The following is a 17026-nucleotide window of genomic DNA, read 5'->3' as shown; positions in this document are numbered from 1 at the left end:
GCCACACTGAGGCTGTTACAGCTCAGCAGTTTGCAGTCACCTGCACATCCCGCTGTCTGTCAGAGTAGTCCTGTGTCTCTCCGATGCTGTCTGGGAGTGTCCGCAGTGGATGCCGGAGAAGGTGGAGACGAGAGTCCGCCCCAGGGCCCCTTTTGGACAGTGTCTCTGTTATTTTGCTCTTTTCTCACTCCGCCCTGCGGGTCAGGGGGCGATGCTGCCTTTGGGGGAAGCTTGTTCCGCGGCTTAGGTCCCTTTGCGTTGCGGGTGCTGTGGGGTCCGGGGGAGTCGGCGCTCTCACCTGGTGACTTGGGGTAGAGGCGGCAGAGCAGTCGCATTTCTTAGTCGTTCTAAGTAAGCCCCCTGGAGGGCATCATTCCTAACTCTGAACAGTAGTTTCTATAGCAGGAGGATCATTTGAGCTGTGGTAATGCTTGTGGGGAATGGTGTGCGTGTGTTGTGATGCCGTAACACGTTGTATCCTGTCTTGTAGTGTCACCTCCTCCGAGAAGGTGGACAAAGCCCAGCGCTATGCCGACTTCACTCTCCTCTCCATCCCGTATCCAGGTAGGGGCTCTTTCCAGGGTCTGGTCAAGGGACAGGCTTCCCAGGACTGGGGCTCTTTGAGGCCCTCCTCAGGCCCTGGCCACTTAGGTGCACAGATGCCCCGGAGCTCTCGGACAGGATCTGCTGTCGCTCAGCATAGGGCAGTGCAGCTCCTGGTCCTTGGCTCTCACCTTAGGGTAGGACGCTGTCCTTGTGTGTGTGTAGGGGGGCTTTCCCCTGGGAGCGGCCCAGGAATGGAGTCCTGGCTCAGGTCCTCCCTACTGCGCTCTTGAGCGAGTTACTTCACCTCGCCCAGCCTCAGGTTTTCTCAGGTATCACTGGAAGTTGGTGAGGCTTAGCTCAGGGTCTTGTTGTGCGGATTAGGTGAGGTCAGGTTTATCGGCGTGCTCTGGGCAGCTAATGTGCTGTTTCGGTGTGAAATGACATCGTTAGTCCTCCGTGTCAGCAACCATCTATGCTGCACTGGCTGTTGCCGTGGTGAGGATGTAAGTGCTCTGTCCCCAGTTGCACGTGGTTGGTGGCCTCACCGTGTCACAGAGCACCGTGGTGAGCACACAGCTGGCTGCATTTGTCTCTGGCACAGACTGTATGCGACCTGTGGCCAGGGCAGTGTTCTCTGCACTGGATACTGAAGCTGCGTTAGTCCAGTTTGTAGCGTTTAAGCTTTCTTTCTGGCAACACCTGCTCGTTCAAGGAGGTATTAGAGCCCTAACATCAGCACCAAACTTTGTCAACAGACAGTAGAAAGTGGACTCTTTCTCCTTGAAACCTCTCTCCTGCTCCTCAGCAGTAGCACCTGCCTTCAGTCCTGTGCTGGATCTTGTCTCCTCATCTTGGAGCCATGTGGCCAATAGAGAGCAGGCTGGTGACCCCAGGTTGCAGTAGAGACACAAGGCCTTCTCATTAGAACCTCAAGTTCATCCAGTGCCTCGTGGGCAGAGGGTATATCCTCCTCAGTGTGAGCTGGTGGTATCCAAACCACGACCCCTGTGGCCTGGCTGTCTTACAGTGGCCTCCTTCAGGGTCTCTCCTCACTCTTCTCTGCTAGCTTGGCATTTGGTGGCATGTAGGGCTGGGCGTGCATTCCAGTCCCAGCACTGTGTCCTTGAACAAGTCCCTTAACCCTTCTGAGCATCAGTTTCATCCTGCATAAAATGTGGTTAATGATGCTTACTCTGGGCGAAGTGCCAGACCTGTCCCTGACAGGTGCCAACACCAGGCCGAGTGACGGGTGCCTGGGAGGAGAGACTCGCTTTCGGCAGATGCAGAACCATGATGATGATGCCGTGGGCTCGGCAGCGTCAGAGATGTGTCAAGACAGGGATGTCCCCGCTGGGGGTCTGCACTGGAGCTTCCCTCAGGTAGCTCTAAAGCTCCTGACTCTCAGGAGATGCTCTGGGGGTACCCAGACTGAAGTACTCTCTGCCGAATGCACGGGAGAGGACGGAGTTGGCTGAGGAGCCACGCGCCAGCTTTCTTTCTTTGTGTTCAGCTTCTCGGTAACACTTGGCTTAGAAAAAATTGTTTTGTGGGACTTCCCTGGCAGTCCAGTGGTTCAGACTCCGTGCTTCCACTGAAGGGGCATGGGTTCGATCCCTGGTTGGGGAAATAAGGATCCCGCATGCCGCATGGCAGCAGCCAAAAAAAAAAAAAAAACCACCACACTTTAAAACAAAGAAAAGAAAAGAAAAAAATCGTTTTGCTCCAGAACAGTAGCACAATATCCTTTCTGCTGTCGTTGGGCAGCTTGTTAAAAGACTCCTGAACTATTAACTAACATCTTTTGACCCAGTTATTCATTAGGCCATAATCCAGCCAGCTTGGGCCTGAAGATGTTCATCATGTCTGATTATACCAGCCAAACATGGGAAATGTTTTCATCAATCAGAATAATGATGATGTAACTGATGGTACAGCCATCCATAGTAGAACGAGATATTACATAGTCATAGAAAAATGCTTAAGGTGCTAATAAGCAAGATAGAAAATTAAATACTACAATCTCAACTATGTAAGAGAAAAAGTGCTTACACAAAATGGTAAGAAAAGAAAACGCCAGAATGGTAAGATGATACCATCTCTCTGTGAATTTTTTTCCCCCATTCTTCCCAGAATATCGTGTACTGCATCTGATAGTTGTGTATGGTGTTGAGGGGAGATTAAGAGGCATCAGTAAAAACCCAGAAGCCTAGGTGGCAGGAGATGCTGCTGCACACCCAGATGAGGGGACAGGAGAAGCACTTAACTTGCTTACCTTAATTACCTTGCTTCCTCTGCTCATGTTCTTAAATTTCTTTACATGCCTACATTATTATACTTCATAACAAAATTGATGTTATCCAGACCAAGTCCTGAAATGCACTCTGCTGCCATTTCAGGGGTCTCTGTTGAGCCCTCTGATGACTTTGAAGCCCAGACAGGAACTGCGGTGGTATCAGTTCTCTGTCAGACTAACTTAGGCTTAGACTAGCCCTTGAAAACGGGAAGTGTTCTGGGAGCACTTCCTTCAGGGCACCAAGATAGACGGGGCCAGAAACTCCCCAGCATGAGTCTAATTTGTTTCCCTCTTGAGCGAGCTTCCGTTCTCACTTCACTTTTTTGGTCCTGTCTGTTTGCCTCTCAACAGGCTCAGAAGCCTGTTCAGGTAATGAATGTCAAGGCATTGCCCTGGGTACCGAGGCTGCTTTAATTCTCTCCGTTTCTCACAGTTGCTTCTGCATTATATGCTGGTCAGAGCTCGGCCTGGAGCCTGCAGTGTTGATTCAAGCGCTCAAGTTTGAGAAAACAGAGCACTTTACGGGAGTTCTGAGGAATGATTGGTGTCCCTCCTACTCCCAGGCTCATAAGCTCAGGGCCTCTGTCTGATATTTATATTTCTTCTTTCTCCCAGTGAGGCACCCAAGAATCCGCTGAAGTGTTAGAGCTGAGGATTGATTCCTGACTTCCCCATCCACAGTGAGGCCTGGGGGATTCGAGTGCAGGAGTGTGTGGGGTGGTGAGAGCCAGGTCTGCAGAACACACAGGCTAAGTCTCCAGACCTTCCTCCATGAAAGAACCTTTCCTTTCTTCCCTGGTGTGGCCCCAGACAGGAGCATGTCCCAAGAGGAGCTGGAGAGTTCTGTGTGGATGTTTATGGCCTGTGGCTACTTTGACAGAATTCAGGCAACTGTTTTGTTGCCTTTGGGGACCTTACCAGACTTGGACCTGTGGCCAGAGCCTTGTGCCCTCTGGAGTTTGTATTGGTCCTGGTGGAGGAACTGAGAGGAGTGCAGGCCTCGTTCTCCCCAGGCTGAGCTGCAGGGTTGCACTGGGGCTCTCACTGCAGCGGTGGCATGAGGATGGCACCAGTATGCTGTCACCTGAGTGCCCCTTGTCGCAGTGCTGTGCCAGCTGTTTTATACGTATTGTTTCATTTCATCCTTAATCACTTTACAAATGAGAAAATCAAGGCTTAGAGAAATTAACTTGTTCACAGTCACAGGGCTACATGAAAGGCTGAGGTTTGAAGCTGGGAACATTGCCAAGGCCCTTTTCTCTCCACTCCTCTCTCTGTTCCTGAGGTCTTACCCTGGTGGTATTTCTTATAGTTTTTCTGGTGAATGATACAGAAAGCACATCTTGGCAAGGTTTGTTGGAGAAGGACGTGTCTCTTGAGCGCCTGTCCCATTTCAGGCACTGTCCATGGTCCTTTCTCTCATGTTACGATGTTCGGTCCTCACTGAAAGCCTGCGAGGTTGGTACAGGCAGACCTCATTTTATTGCTCTTCGCTTTGTTACTCTTCATATATTGCATTTTTTACAAACTGAGCATTTGTGGCAACCCTGTGTCAAGTCTATTGGAGACATTTTCCCAGTATTTGTTCACCTCGTGTCTCTGTCACATTTTGATAGTTCTCACAATACCTCAGAATTTTCCATTATCACTCCATTTTTTATGCTGACCTGTGATCAGTGATCTTCGATGTTACTACTCCACCTCACTGTAGGCTCAGATTATGGTCACCATTTTTTAGCAATAAAGTGTTTGTTGTTTTTTTTTTTTTGGCCGTGCTGTGTGGCTTGTAGGATCTTAATTCCCTGACCAGGGATTGAACTGGGGCCCACAGCAGTGTACCAAGTCCTAACCACTGGACCGCCAAGGAATTCCCTGAAGTATTTTTTATTTAAGGTATTTTTTAAATTTAAGATATATATATTTTTTAGACATAGTGCTATCACACACTCAATAAACTATAATACAGTGTAAACATAACTTTAATATGCACTGGGAAACCAAAAAATTCGTGTGGCTTGCTTTATTGCGGTGGTCTGGAATTGAACCCTCAGTATCTCTGAAGTGTGTCTGTAACAGGAGGGAGGGTGATCCTCCGTAACTAGGTAAGTTGCTGAGAAGGTGCTGCCAGGGCTCAAACTGTAAACCGCGCTGTTGTTCTCTGGCTGTTGGCACTTCAGGGACTTGTAGGGCAGAGGGACCTGAAATGAGAGAAAAGTGACCAACAACCAGTGAGCACAGAGGGAGAGAGACACAGAGGTGTGCAGGCAGGGGCTGCCTCATCGGGAAGGTCTCTGGCTAGAAACCCAAGGAGCGTTGGAGGCTCCCGCTCGCCTGGTCCAGCCTCCACTCATGTCATCTGGGGCCCACTTTGGAGTGTGTGCGCTGGTGGCCGCCCCGGTCCTCCAGCACCCAGGGGCATCTCAGGACACTGGGCCAGGAAGGGTGGTGTCACGACTCTGCCCTTCTTTTCCAGGCTGTGAATTTTTCAAGGAATATAAGGATCGGGATTACATGGCTGAAGGGCTCATTTTTAACTGGAAGCAGGTATGAGCAATAACATTCATCAGCTTGGGTCTTCTGTTTGTGAAGGGAAACCAGCCAGTAATCTTCTTGGGGAAAACAGCTACCCTTCTCCTTTCTTTGCTCTTCCCTGAATGAGTCTCATTATTTTTCCCTCTCTCCTCCTTGTATGTACATGTTTAAACTCTCATCATATATACTTTTCTCTCCCCCTTTAATTTCTCCTTTTCTTTAAAAGAGTTTTCAGGGAAAAGGTAGGAAAAGTCCTTCATTTTTGCTCCGCTCTCTGTGTGAAGAGCTCCTCCTCAGCGGGTGGGAGCAGCCCAGGAGCTGCCGGAGGCTGAATACGCTGATCACCTCTGTGTCAGCCGTAAACACTCAAACGCCAACTGAAAAGCTCCACTTGGCAGCAGTATCTGGTCCCTTTGATTTTTAAGCCATCACTCCCAGGGTGGCACAGGCATCTGGCCCTGAGAAGGCGAGCACTGTGGGGGGACATCCTGCCTGCCTGTGGTAGCCACAGCTTCAGGGCCTCAACCTGCCTGGTCATCCTGGCTTCTCCTGGTGGACAGCCTGCATCTCACAGTGTCTTTCTGTCCCCAGGACTACGTTGATGCCCCTCTGAGCATCCCCGACTTCCTGACTTGCTCTCTGAACATTGACTGGAGCCAGTATCAGGTGAGGGGACCCCTGGTGCCTGCCCCACAAGTCCCTCAGGCAGACACCTGAAGGCCTGGCTTGTGACCTCTGACCTCCTGGGAAAGGAGGAGCTGCTTACCTGTTGAACTCTCTCTCCTGATTTCTTGGCCCAGAAAATCAAAGCTTTCTGAACATGACTCACTGAAAGATTTGCATCCACCAGGGAGTTCTGTTTCCAGAGGAGGACCTCATGGAGTTTGCTTTTCCAGCTCTGGGATTTAGTGACGTTTTTCATTTCACCTTTTAAATGCGTGTTCCATCAGAGAAAGTGCAGAGCTGCCTGACCTGATTTGGTTATAGAAACCTTAAAATTATTTCCACTGTGCTTCTCTTCTCTTTGTCATCGTCTGCCATGGAAGGGTCCCCAGTCTTTTTTTTTTTTTTTAGTTTATTTATTTTTGGCTGCATTAGGTCTTCGTTGCTGTGCGCAGGCTTTCTCTAGTTGCAGCGAGCGGGGGTACTCTTTGTTGCGGTGCGCAGGCTTCTCATTGCAGTGGCTTCTCTTGTTGTGGAGCATGGGCTCTAGGCGCATGGGCTTCAGTAGTTGTGACACACAGGCTTGGTAGTTGTGGCGCACAGGCTCTAGAGCGCCGGCTCAGTAGTTGTGGCACACAGGCTTTTTTGCTCTGCGGCATGTGGGATCTTCCCGGACCAGGGCTCGAACCCGTGTCCCCTGCATTGGCAGGTGGATTCTTAACTACCGTACCACCAAGGAAGTCCAAAGGGTCCCCAGTCTTACTGGATGGATCCATCTCTCTACCGCGTTTAGCCCACTGTACAAGCCCACAGGCCATTAGCAGTGTCCTTGCCACTTGCTTCAGCCAGGACAAGTAGCCTCATTGTTCCCACTGCCTTCCCCATGTCTGTTCCCTCTGCCTGGCTGGCCCTCCCAGCCTCCTCTTGTCTGGCTGACACACTGCCTTCAGGATTTGGCTCGAGTGTCCACTCCAAGAAGAATTCCCTGATGTGCCTCCTCTCCCCCATCCCTAGAGAGGTTGTATGCTTGCATCTACATTCCCCTTAATCCGGGCTCTGGGCCCGGCCTGGCCTGGCCTCTCTCAGTGATCCACACCTACTTCCTTTTCCAAGTGTCCCGTCATGCAAGCACCTCAAACTCAAGCTGCCCAGAATGGAATTGGCCACAACCCACAGCACCCCCGAGCCCTCCACCATTTACCCAGATGCTCAGACTCGAAAAATGGGGGCTCTTCTCCCCAACACCCATGGCTGGTCCCATCAGTTCTGTAAGTCTCTGCCCCAGGGAAACTCCCCAGTCCTTCTTGCCTCCATCCCTTAGGTCACTGGCCTAATGCAGGCTACCATCGTCTCATGGCTGAGCGTGGGTCCACGTTGAAGGGGCAACCGACTGGAAATAGTGAATAGGGCCTGGCAGAGCACGATACTCAGATGATGGGGCAGGGTCGTCACTGTCACTCCTTCCTTCACAGCTGCCACTGACTTTCCTTTTTCCCTCAGGATAAGTCCAAGGACCCTTATGTGGTCCACCCAGCTCCACGTGGTCCAGGCTTGTTCTGGTGACTCACTGGCTGTCCACTCCCTCCCCTCCAGCTACCCTGACCGCCTCTCCACCCCTTAGGGAAGATGCTCTCCAGGTTTGCACATGCTCTTCTCTCTGCCACAAACACTCGTGTGCTTTCCCTCCCCTTTTCTCACATGCATGTCACCATCTCCAAGGAGCCTTCCCTAAGGGTCCCCATGGATCAGGCTAGGCTCACCTCCCCAATTACATGGTCCTGCAGCATCTTAGAGGGCTCCTTTTAATTAGCACACCTGCAGCAATTCACTTTGCCTTCCCTTCCCTCCAGCCTCAGGGCTGGAGTCATTGTGTTCACTGCTGTGTCCCAGGGCCAGGCCCACAGTCACGTTCACACCACTGTTTCCCATTGCACGAGCAGTAGTGCATGTGTGGGTGTTGCTGACCTCTGTGTAGCCAGATGGAATTCCATAAAGCTCTGCTCTTTCATTCTGTGCCCGAAGACCCCTTCCAGTGGCTGCTGCTCCTCAACCTGGCCCCTGACTATGACTAGTCAGTGAAAGAACATTCTACAGGTACCTCCTAGTCCCTAAGCACGAAGCCTTACAGATGCAGACGTGCCAAAATGGCCTCCGCCCTCACTGGGCTCAGTCTAGGAAAATTCCGAGGCAACAGCGTAACCATCACCTGCGTAGTAGGGGTATTGACCAGTGGCCACAGAAGAAGACTCTGTAGAGAAGATAATGGGGCTGGGCCTTTAAAGGATGAGTAGGAGTTTGCCAGCCAGGGAAAGAGGCATGCACCAGGCATGGAAACGTAAGGCCGATATGTGGTACTCACCTCTGTATCTGGAGGCTTTGTCACGGCACACATAGATTGAGAGTCAGAGGTGAGCCTAGATTTTCATGCATTTCCCAGGTCCTCTTCTGTTTCTCACTCTGGTATCTGAGGAGGTGTTCCTACAGTGCGGTGTGTGACCACAGGCCTGGGTCCAGACCCCAGCTCAGCTTAGCTGTGTGACCTTGGGCCTCTGCCGACCCAGCGCTCCCCAGGCTGTGGTTCCTGCCCCAGCCCTGGGCACGGTGGCCAGCGGAGTCTGCCACCGCTCCTTGGTCATTTATGTCCCCTTCAAACAGCTGCCGTTGTGGGAGCTGCCCTGCGGGCTCGTCCTTGGTCACCTCCTGCCCTTTCCCGGCCGCTGCAGTCCTCCCCGAGCCAGCCTGACCTCCCTGCACACCTGCTGCGTAGCTCCCACCTCTCCTGCTTTTCCTCACCCGCTGGAATCACAGCGCGGAGGAAATCTCTTGGCAATGGTGTGTCTGACACGTTGAACCAGATGAGCAGAGAGACCCCCGAGCCACCACGGGTAGTAATAAGTTTATCAGCACGGCACTGCAGCGGCTTTCTCTGCAGCTCCTGCAAGTGGGTCAGGACTCTCCAGGGTCCATGGGAAGGTCAGGTAAATGAGCCTGGTTTAAGTTCCTGGGAAAACCATTCCAATTACAGGTGCTGTGTTCACCCTCCCCAGGGCAGCGCTCTCGCTAGCTGGCATTCACCGCCTTCTCTGCACAGCCCCAGACACTGAGAAGCAGTCATGTTAAGAGACTGTCCCCAGCTAGGGGGAGGGGGCCACAGAACTGGGTCAGGCCCCTCCGTGGGCTTCCGGATTCCAAAATGGACTGTTTCTCAGAGGGTCTAGTCTGGACCTTTAGCTTGGGCTAGAACAGAGGTTCCGATCTCTATGGCTTTTGCTTGTTTTTGCTCTCCCACCTCGTGGGCCTCCTGTTTTAAAAGATTTTTGTTTACCAAACAGACTGCATTTGTTACTCATTAAAAGACTATGCAGTGAGTAGCAATAAAAAACGTGTGAAACCTGATTGATGAGAAGGTTGATGGTTACCTTGGTTTCTGTGATGTGATGGCAGATAAAGAAATGGCTCTTTCCATTTGGTGACAATGGCCACGGGCTCAGGGCTCTTTGTCGGCTTCTGTTAATTCCCTAGACAGCCGTGCCTGGAGCCCAGGGCTCAGAGGAGCTAGTGTCCGGCTGCTGCTTGTGGCTGTGGGGCTGTGGGTTGCCCAGGCTCCTGCACGGCTTCCCCTCCCTCACCCGCACGTTGGGTCAGAGCACACTGAGGGAGGGGCCCGTGGGGGAGGGTGCAGGGATGTGTGAAAAGTGAAGTTTCAGATAGTCTGGGATTTGGGACCTGTGGCCTGTGACCATGAGCCTGGGGTACTTGTTTCCCCAGAATAACTCATAGCATTTTATTTTAAAAATACTTTAAATTTCCATTCTGAGTTAAACACCTATTCATAGAATCCTTTTATTTTTCTTCTCCAACAGAGTTGGGATCTGGTGCAACAAACACAAAACTACCTGAAACTGCTGCTTTCCATAATTAACAGTGACGGTGAGTCTGCCTCTGCTTGCCTCAAGCCATAGGATCTTCTGGGTGTTCCCAGGTCTTGACATCGCAAATGTGTGTTTATTGGGGCCTTTTGCTCTATGGGAGAAGGATTTGGGGATTCCCTTGTCATTGGCAGATTTATTCCATGCCCAAAATTATGAACTTGTTACCATCTGAACCACATTCAGCTGGCCTTTGAGCTTTGAGCATCAGCCTTTTGTGTGGGGCTGCAGTGGCCTCTTTTGGTTCAGAAAGGTGAGAGAAAGTCAGTCCTGGCCTCTTCTTGGGCACACACAAGAGCCCCTGGAGGGCCTGTTCTCCAGAGGGTACTCCAGCCAGTTTGACTGTTTTGATTGGATGAGCCCATTATGCTCAGTGTCCTAGGGCGGTCTGACTCTGGTTCCTCCATATCAGTCAGGACCTGTGTGGGGTTGCACTTGCTTGAACAAATGGAAATGTATTCGTTTATTTAACCAAGAAGGCCCAAGAGCAGAGCCAGGTGCCAAATACCACAAAGCATCTCTCCTTGTCTCATACCCACTGTTTAGTTAGCTTCATGGCTGGCAATCGTTCCAGACTTGTTTCCTGCCATCTTAACCCCTCCAGAAGAGGGAGACGGCCTCTGTCCCAGAGCTCCCGCTCATTGCCTCAGTTTGGATCCAGTGCCCATCCTTGAACCGGTCACTGTGGCCAGGTTGGCAGAAACATCACATGCCTGCCTCTGGAGCTAGGCCGTGGTTCTGGGGTGGCCTGGCTCTCACCCCAGGCCAGGGCGGTGGCACATCCCCTTTTCATCAGCCCGTGTTTGCTTCTCTCCTGGGCCTCCCGTTCCACGTTCCTGTGTAGATGACAGCGGACTGCTAGTACACTGTATCTCAGGCTGGGACCGGACGCCCCTCTTCATCTCTCTCCTGCGCCTTTCCTTGTGGGCTGTGAGTATGGACGGGCTGGGCCGTGCGGTCAGGGAGCATTCAGAGGCCCTTTGTGAGTGCTGGGACTGTTTCCAGAAAGCAGAGAGGCTTCGGAGCGAGGGACCTCACGTGTCCAGAGCAGGTGTCGTGTTTAACCCCGCTCCGGGGGCTGTCAGGCAGCCTGGCTGTCACGGGGGCGGTGGTTGTGACTCAGCCCCCGAGGCCAGGAGGGGGCCGTCGTGGGGAGGCTTCTTTCTGATCTGGGCCCGTCTCTTCCAGGACGGGCTCATCCACGCATCCCTGAAGCCCGCTGAGATCCTCTACCTAACGGTGGCCTACGACTGGTTCCTCTTCGGGTGAGCCTTCGGGAACTGTCGGGCTGTGGGGTGCTCCAGTGCTTGGGAACCTCCTTTTTGTGTGCGTGGGTGTGGTGGCCCCTGTGACAGGGTTGAAGGCGAAGATGGTCCCACCCCCTTGGGAAGAGAGAAGGTGTGGTCGGGCCCACCTGAGGCTGGGGTGCCAAAGCCATGGGCTGTCCCTGTGGCTCTGGTCCCCCTTCATCCTCTTGTCTGGGAGGTGCTCGCTTTGACCTCCTCGCCTTCTTGTTTCAGGCACATGTTGGTAGATCGACTCAGCAAAGGAGAGGAGGTGGGTACTGCTCACGGTCTGCGGGCACACGTCAGGGCTCCGCGAGCTCGGGCTCTTTTACCCCCAAGAGGGACAGGGTGATGGTCTGTTTGGTGTCCACACTTTGGGGGCGGTTCCTTGCCTGGTGAGTGCTGGGATCAGGCAGAGTGGCAGGAAAAGCACCGGCACAGCAGCCCCGTTCTGAGCCTCAGTCCCCCTCTCTCGCGGAGAGAACACTTACCTGTGACCTTCGTGTGTCAGTCCTCTTCCCCCCGTTCTGTGCCGGCCTTCTTATGAGTGACCTTGTTTTCTGCACTCAGCTCTGGAACCAGTTTACAAGTGCTTTCCTGTGCCCCTCACCCTCACAGCTAAAGCCAGAAGCTCTTCCCTGTCCTCCCTTGTCTCATCACACCCACTCGGCAGCTTTTAAGCCCCAGGGCCTTCCGTGCAAGCAGGGTCCTGCCAGCTCCTCACCCCCCGACCAATCCCAGCCAGCGGGCTGTGGGTCCCCTTCCTGTCCGCGCGCTGTCCCTCCTTCCTCCTCTCTGCCCTGTCCACGCCTTATCCTTAGCTACCTTTTTTAGTCTTTGGCTCTTCGGTACTCTTGTTTTCAGCCTGTTTTCCCTGCACACAGACCTGGAGTCGGACCTGAGTGTGAACCCCAGTTGTGCCACTTACTACCTGGGTGACCTTGGGTAATGTGATTAACCTTGAGTCTCCTGGTGTCGATTCTGCTGCCTCACAAAGAGAATGAGTCCAGATGCCCAGCGTGGGAGCTGCACGCAGTGTTGGCTCCCCCCCCATTTTCCTGAGGCATCTTTCTCACCCTCCTGAGGCTGCCTCTTTTCTGGGCATCTTATCTTGTGCATTCTTCTTTTGTTCCTCCCTCTCAGCTGCTCCTCTCCCCTTCTAAATCTCTTCGTTTGAGCACTTATTGCATCCGCCAGGACTGCAGAGCCCATAAGCCTGTTCCTCAGAGGCCTCCATGAGCTCTGTCAGAGGTGGTGACTTTGGCACTGAAATCCGCACGTAAAGCCCCTTTGCAGCCTCTCATTTTGAGATTTGCTGGAGCTGGCGCTCCAGTACCTGCTGACCCCCATGCTGTCTCCCCGTCCCCAGAGCAGGCCAGATTCCACCTTCAGAGACTGGGCAGGGGATGCGGCTGAGCCCAGTGGATTCTGGACTCAAACCCTGGCCACGTCTCAACATAAACAAGAGGGTCTTCTCAGCTGGGAGGGTTGGCAGGATGTGGGCTTTTCTCTTAGCCCTCCCTTCCTCCCCGCACACGCTCAAAACTCTGATACTTTAAAAACATGCAAAAAGCTGGGGCCTGTTAAACAGCTCCGTATCCCTCCTTTGCCTTTGAGGCTCTCAGAACACATTAGCATATTAAAGACTAAAAAATCTGTGGTGAAGACACCTATTTAATTTTATGTAACAGGGACTTCCCTGGCTGTCCAGTGGTTAGGACTCTGTGCTCAGGACTCCGTGCTTTCACTGCCAAGGGCCCAGGTTCAATCCCTGGTCAGGGAAGTAAAATCCCACAAGCTGTGCGGGGGCGGCCCACCAAAAAAGTTATGTAACAAAGTTTTCATACTGGCCTGACCTAGGCACCCTCCCTCCTTTTTTATTTTTTGAGGAGATCTTACGGGGCTCTGCGATACCCTGTGGGTGTTTTTCCAAGTGAGGGGTTGATGGACCACACCTTGCAGAATCAGCTGCAGAGACTGCATTGTGTGCACTTCACAGAGGCCCGTTGGACCAGGGCACTGGCTGGGAGGGAGAAGAGAGAACTTGCTCACGGAGCTGGGGATGCGGAGGCAGGGTCAGAGCTCAGGAGCCTGCTCCGGCTTTGCCCGCCTCAGACTTCGTCCTGCCCCTTACAGTTTCTGAACAGTGCAGGCCGCGGGCCAGGCAGTGGCTGCCCCTCAGCCCTGGTTCTCCTGAACCACTGTTTCCCGGTATTTCTTCTACAAAATCTGATCTCTTGCCCTTGCATTGTGTTCCTGCTGTGTCCATTAATCTTCTTGCCCCGAAATTCTCTCCCAGCTGTCCTTCCCTGTTAGCCTCTCTCCCTGGGGTTCTTAGGAGAGGCTGAGAGGGAGAAGAAGCTGTTCTCTTCCTCCTTTTCAGTAGCTTGAGAACATGTGTGTTCAGTTTGAAGATGGTTTGAAACATCACTGGCTTACCCTCTTGCGTTCTCAGGAAGGAAACGCCCTTCCTTCCTTGCCCCAGCCCAGGCACACCTGCCCGACCTCCTAAGCCTTCTCTACCGCCCGTACTGTTTCTACACCAGAATATCCAGCAGGGTCCCCAAAGCAGGGCTGCTGTCCATCAGGGGTTGACCAGGGTCACTGGTTGCCCTCTCCTGGGAGTTCTGCCACCTAGATTCTTCTCCCTGGAGACTGCTATCTTCTCATGTGTGCTGCTTTTTGGTCTCTCAGATTTTCTTCTTCTGCTTCAATTTTTTGAAGCATATCATCTCTGAGGAGTTCTCTGCTCTGAAGATACAGAGGTAAGGAGAGACCTGCTCTCACTGGGAGCAAGGTGCTCTGGGAAGGGCCGCGCTAGGGCGGTGGGGGTCTTGCTCGCTGCCTTATCCCTGCCCTGCTTCCCTGCATGCTTGGCAGGCTGGCTTCCTGTCCCTGCCTTCCCTCTGAGGGCAGGTAGGGGTACCTGGGGAGGGCCAGCAGCTGAAGAGGCTCATCTTGTGACCAGGAGAGCAGGGCTCGTTGATGCAGGGAAAAGCCAGCCCAAGGATAGGGGGACTCCCAGCTCCCCATGCCACCGCCATGGCAGAAGCTTCTCCTGCCTGAGCTGATGGCTTCCTTCCCTGTGCTGCTGCAGAGGGGTGTCTGCACAGCCCACCGCCACAGAGCAGAGTCTGCTTCCAGCCTGGCAAACACAGGGGTCTTGCTTGGTAATTGCTTTAGGACCCCTGTGAGAGTAGGTGTCTTTGCTTGCTTTCCAAGTCCAAGCTTTCCAAGTCCAAGCTCCTAGTGTGCTGGACCAGACTTGAACTCTGAGGGCCACACTGACAGGGAGGCGGCAGGCTTTGCTGGCCTCAGAAGTGGGCCTGGCCTTTCTGCAACAGTTCAGGTAGAACCTGTGTCCATGAGTTTCCAGTGAGTTGGAGCTTCTTTCCCAGGTGGACAGCATGCAGGGGACGTGGGAGACCTCAGCCCAATCTGGAATTCACTGTCCTGGCTTCTGTTTATAGGAGGAAGAGTTTGCCAGCCCGGGATGCAGGCTTCACTGTGGAAGATATCTGCATGCTGAGTGAGTCATGGGCCCCAGCAGACTTCCTCTGTATATCTTTCTGACTATAGACCACATAGGGACTGCTTGTTCTAGAAACTTCAGTGTGGAAGAGGTGGGGGACCCCTAGCAGGAGAAGATGTTGTGCTGATTGATGGCACTGGCTTCTTTCAGGACGGAAGGATCGTGGCAGCACCACCAGCCTTGGCAGTGACTTCTCTCTGGTCATGGAGAGCTCCCCAGGAGCCGCCGGGAGCTTCACCTATGAGACCGTGGAGCTGGTCCCTGCAGGAGCACAGACTCAGGCAGCTTGGTGAGGGCCAGGCTGGAACTAAGCTTGCTAACAGCTGTGAGCCAGGGCTCCAGCTCCAGGGAGCCCCAGGAACAAAGGGGCCCCCGACAGTAGGCCTGAGAGCTGAGCTCCATGCCCTGCTGTCTCTACTGGGCCTCAGAGGCCAGCCATCTGGTTGGTGGGGGGCACTGCGGGATGAAGGAGGAAGCTGCAGGGCTGGGAAGACAGGGTCGGGTGAGGAGGGCGCTGGTGTTAAAGGGACTTCCTGGGGGTGCTCCCTTGTATCATTTGCCTGGGAGGTGGGGGGCCAGCTTAGAAAAAGAAAAAAGGGGTGAGTACAAAATAATGATTGGGAATTGGGAGCTTGTTGAGGGTCAGCTCCTTTGAGAATCAGATGACCTTCCCCGTGGACAAAGGGCTCAATATTTTTTATAACATTAGCAGGGAAAGTCAGTTACTAAAGTGTTAGTTAAGAATCTGTTTTCCAGCATGTGCACTGAGGCCAGCAGGCCAGTTTTGTTCAGACGTAACATTCCCTCTGTGAAGACGCAGCTCTCGCTGCCCGTGGCCGAGCCCAAGGGAGTGCTGAAGTATGCCCACTCCCATGTGGCATTTTTCCAGTGCAAGTAAAAAGTGGGCCCTGAGATTTAGTACAGGTGGGCAGAGGGTTTGCCTGAGGTGGCCCCTTAGCCAGCAGCCCTATCTTTCCACTGCAGGAGGAAGAGCCACTCATCCTCTCCACAGAGTGTGCTCTGGAACCGGCCGCAGCCCTCAGAGGACCGCCTGCCTTCCCACCAGGCACTGGTGGAAGCCAAGTCCTCCAGCTCCTCGTCCTCGAACCATTCTGACAACTTTTTCAGGCTGGGTAGCAGTCCCCTGGAGGTCCCCAAGCCCAGGTGAGGACCTCCAAAGTCCTAATGGTGGGGTGGCTAGCCCTTCCCTGTTAGTAAGGCTAGAGAGTGGGGTTCCAGGGCATGCGGCCTGGCAGGCAGTGTACCCAGGAGGCCAGAGGGGATCAACAAGCTTGCAGGCTCACGCACTGTTTGGAGGATGGGTTAATGTTTGGATACAGAGCAGGAGCTGGTTCGCAGAGGGGTTTGAGACTCCCCCTTCCCAGAGCCCTGGCGGATCGGTATCCAGAAGGTGTAGTAGTTGTGATGTCATGGGCAGGGAGTTGGGGCTGCCCCTCCCTCTTGCCTTTGCCAGGTCTCAGCCCCCCTGTGGACCTCACATTCTGATTAAAGAGATGGCGCTAGATCCTCCGAGGTGCTTCTGGCCCTCCCGTTTCTCGTCTGAATGGGTGGGGCACTGAAGAGGACAGACGGTAGGGAGCTAGGCTAGATGTGTGTGGCTGGGGCAAGCCTCGCTGGCCTGCACGTCTGGAAAGGGAGCAGCTCAGCCAGGATGGACAGGTGTGGCTGGAGTGTGCTGCAGAACTGATGTTTCCTTGGTGAGGTTAAAGCTGAGCACTGGCCAGGGGCTTAGGGCTGAGGGATGGCCTGGCATTTGGGGGAGGCATTTCCTAGCTGACCCCATAACACTCCTTCCATGTCATACAGCCAGGGAAGGAGGCCTGTGAATTACTTTGTTTTCTAAGGCCTTGAGAATGTCTGGCCCTTCTGAAGAGAACAAAGAAGTGTGCGACTTAAGAGGTCCTTAATAAATTCCAGGGAGAAAAGACATTTAGCAGAAAGATCGTGAGCGTTGAAGTCCACTCTAGATTCAAGCCCAGCTCTGTTGGATACTGCTCCAGAATTTCAGGTCTTTCCTTGTGGCAGGCATGTTACCAAGGAGGAAACTGAACCCAAAGGTCACAAGCTTATTACAAAGAAAACCCTGAAACTTTGGGAACTCTCCTCCCATCACCGTCCTCTGGTTTTTCCTTTCTGGGCAAAAGCAAGCAATGGAGGAAGGTGGGGACGAGCACCCTCCCCACATAGGCTGAGCGGATGAGCTCTAGGTGAGTGGAGCTGCACT

The 17026-nt window shown here is 53.2% G+C and overlaps 1 protein-coding gene across 20 annotated transcripts in view; it reads left to right on the top strand.

Annotated features, from left to right (window-relative positions):
• MTMR14 (myotubularin related protein 14) overlaps positions 1–17026 on the top strand; it is a 43283-nt gene that overhangs the window by 16098 nt on the left and 10159 nt on the right. For 10 of the 20 annotated variants that reach the window (XM_033437269.2, XM_033437272.2, XM_033437268.2 and 7 more), the window contains 11 exons: positions 491–564; positions 5313–5383; positions 5963–6037; positions 9898–9964; positions 10760–10893; positions 11152–11228; positions 11484–11520; positions 13944–14014; positions 14720–14778; positions 14932–15070; positions 15766–15945. In XM_033437269.2, the coding sequence (XP_033293160.1) occupies positions 491–564; positions 5313–5383; positions 5963–6037; positions 9898–9964; positions 10760–10893; positions 11152–11228; positions 11484–11520; positions 13944–14014; positions 14720–14778; positions 14932–15070; positions 15766–15945 (984 nt within the window). The remainder of the gene's footprint in view (positions 1–490; positions 565–5312; positions 5384–5962; positions 6038–9897; positions 9965–10759; positions 10894–11151; positions 11229–11483; positions 11521–13943; positions 14015–14719; positions 14779–14931; positions 15071–15765; positions 15946–17026) is intronic. The other 10 variants (XM_049716075.1, XM_012534823.3, XM_049716074.1 and 7 more) reach the window with 4 other exon arrangements.

The sequence above is a fragment of the Orcinus orca genome, chromosome 10 (assembly GCF_937001465.1).
Source record: "Orcinus orca chromosome 10, mOrcOrc1.1, whole genome shotgun sequence".
NCBI classification, from domain to species: domain Eukaryota; kingdom Metazoa; phylum Chordata; class Mammalia; order Artiodactyla; family Delphinidae; genus Orcinus; species Orcinus orca.
This window is presented reverse-complemented; position numbering and strand designations above follow the sequence as displayed.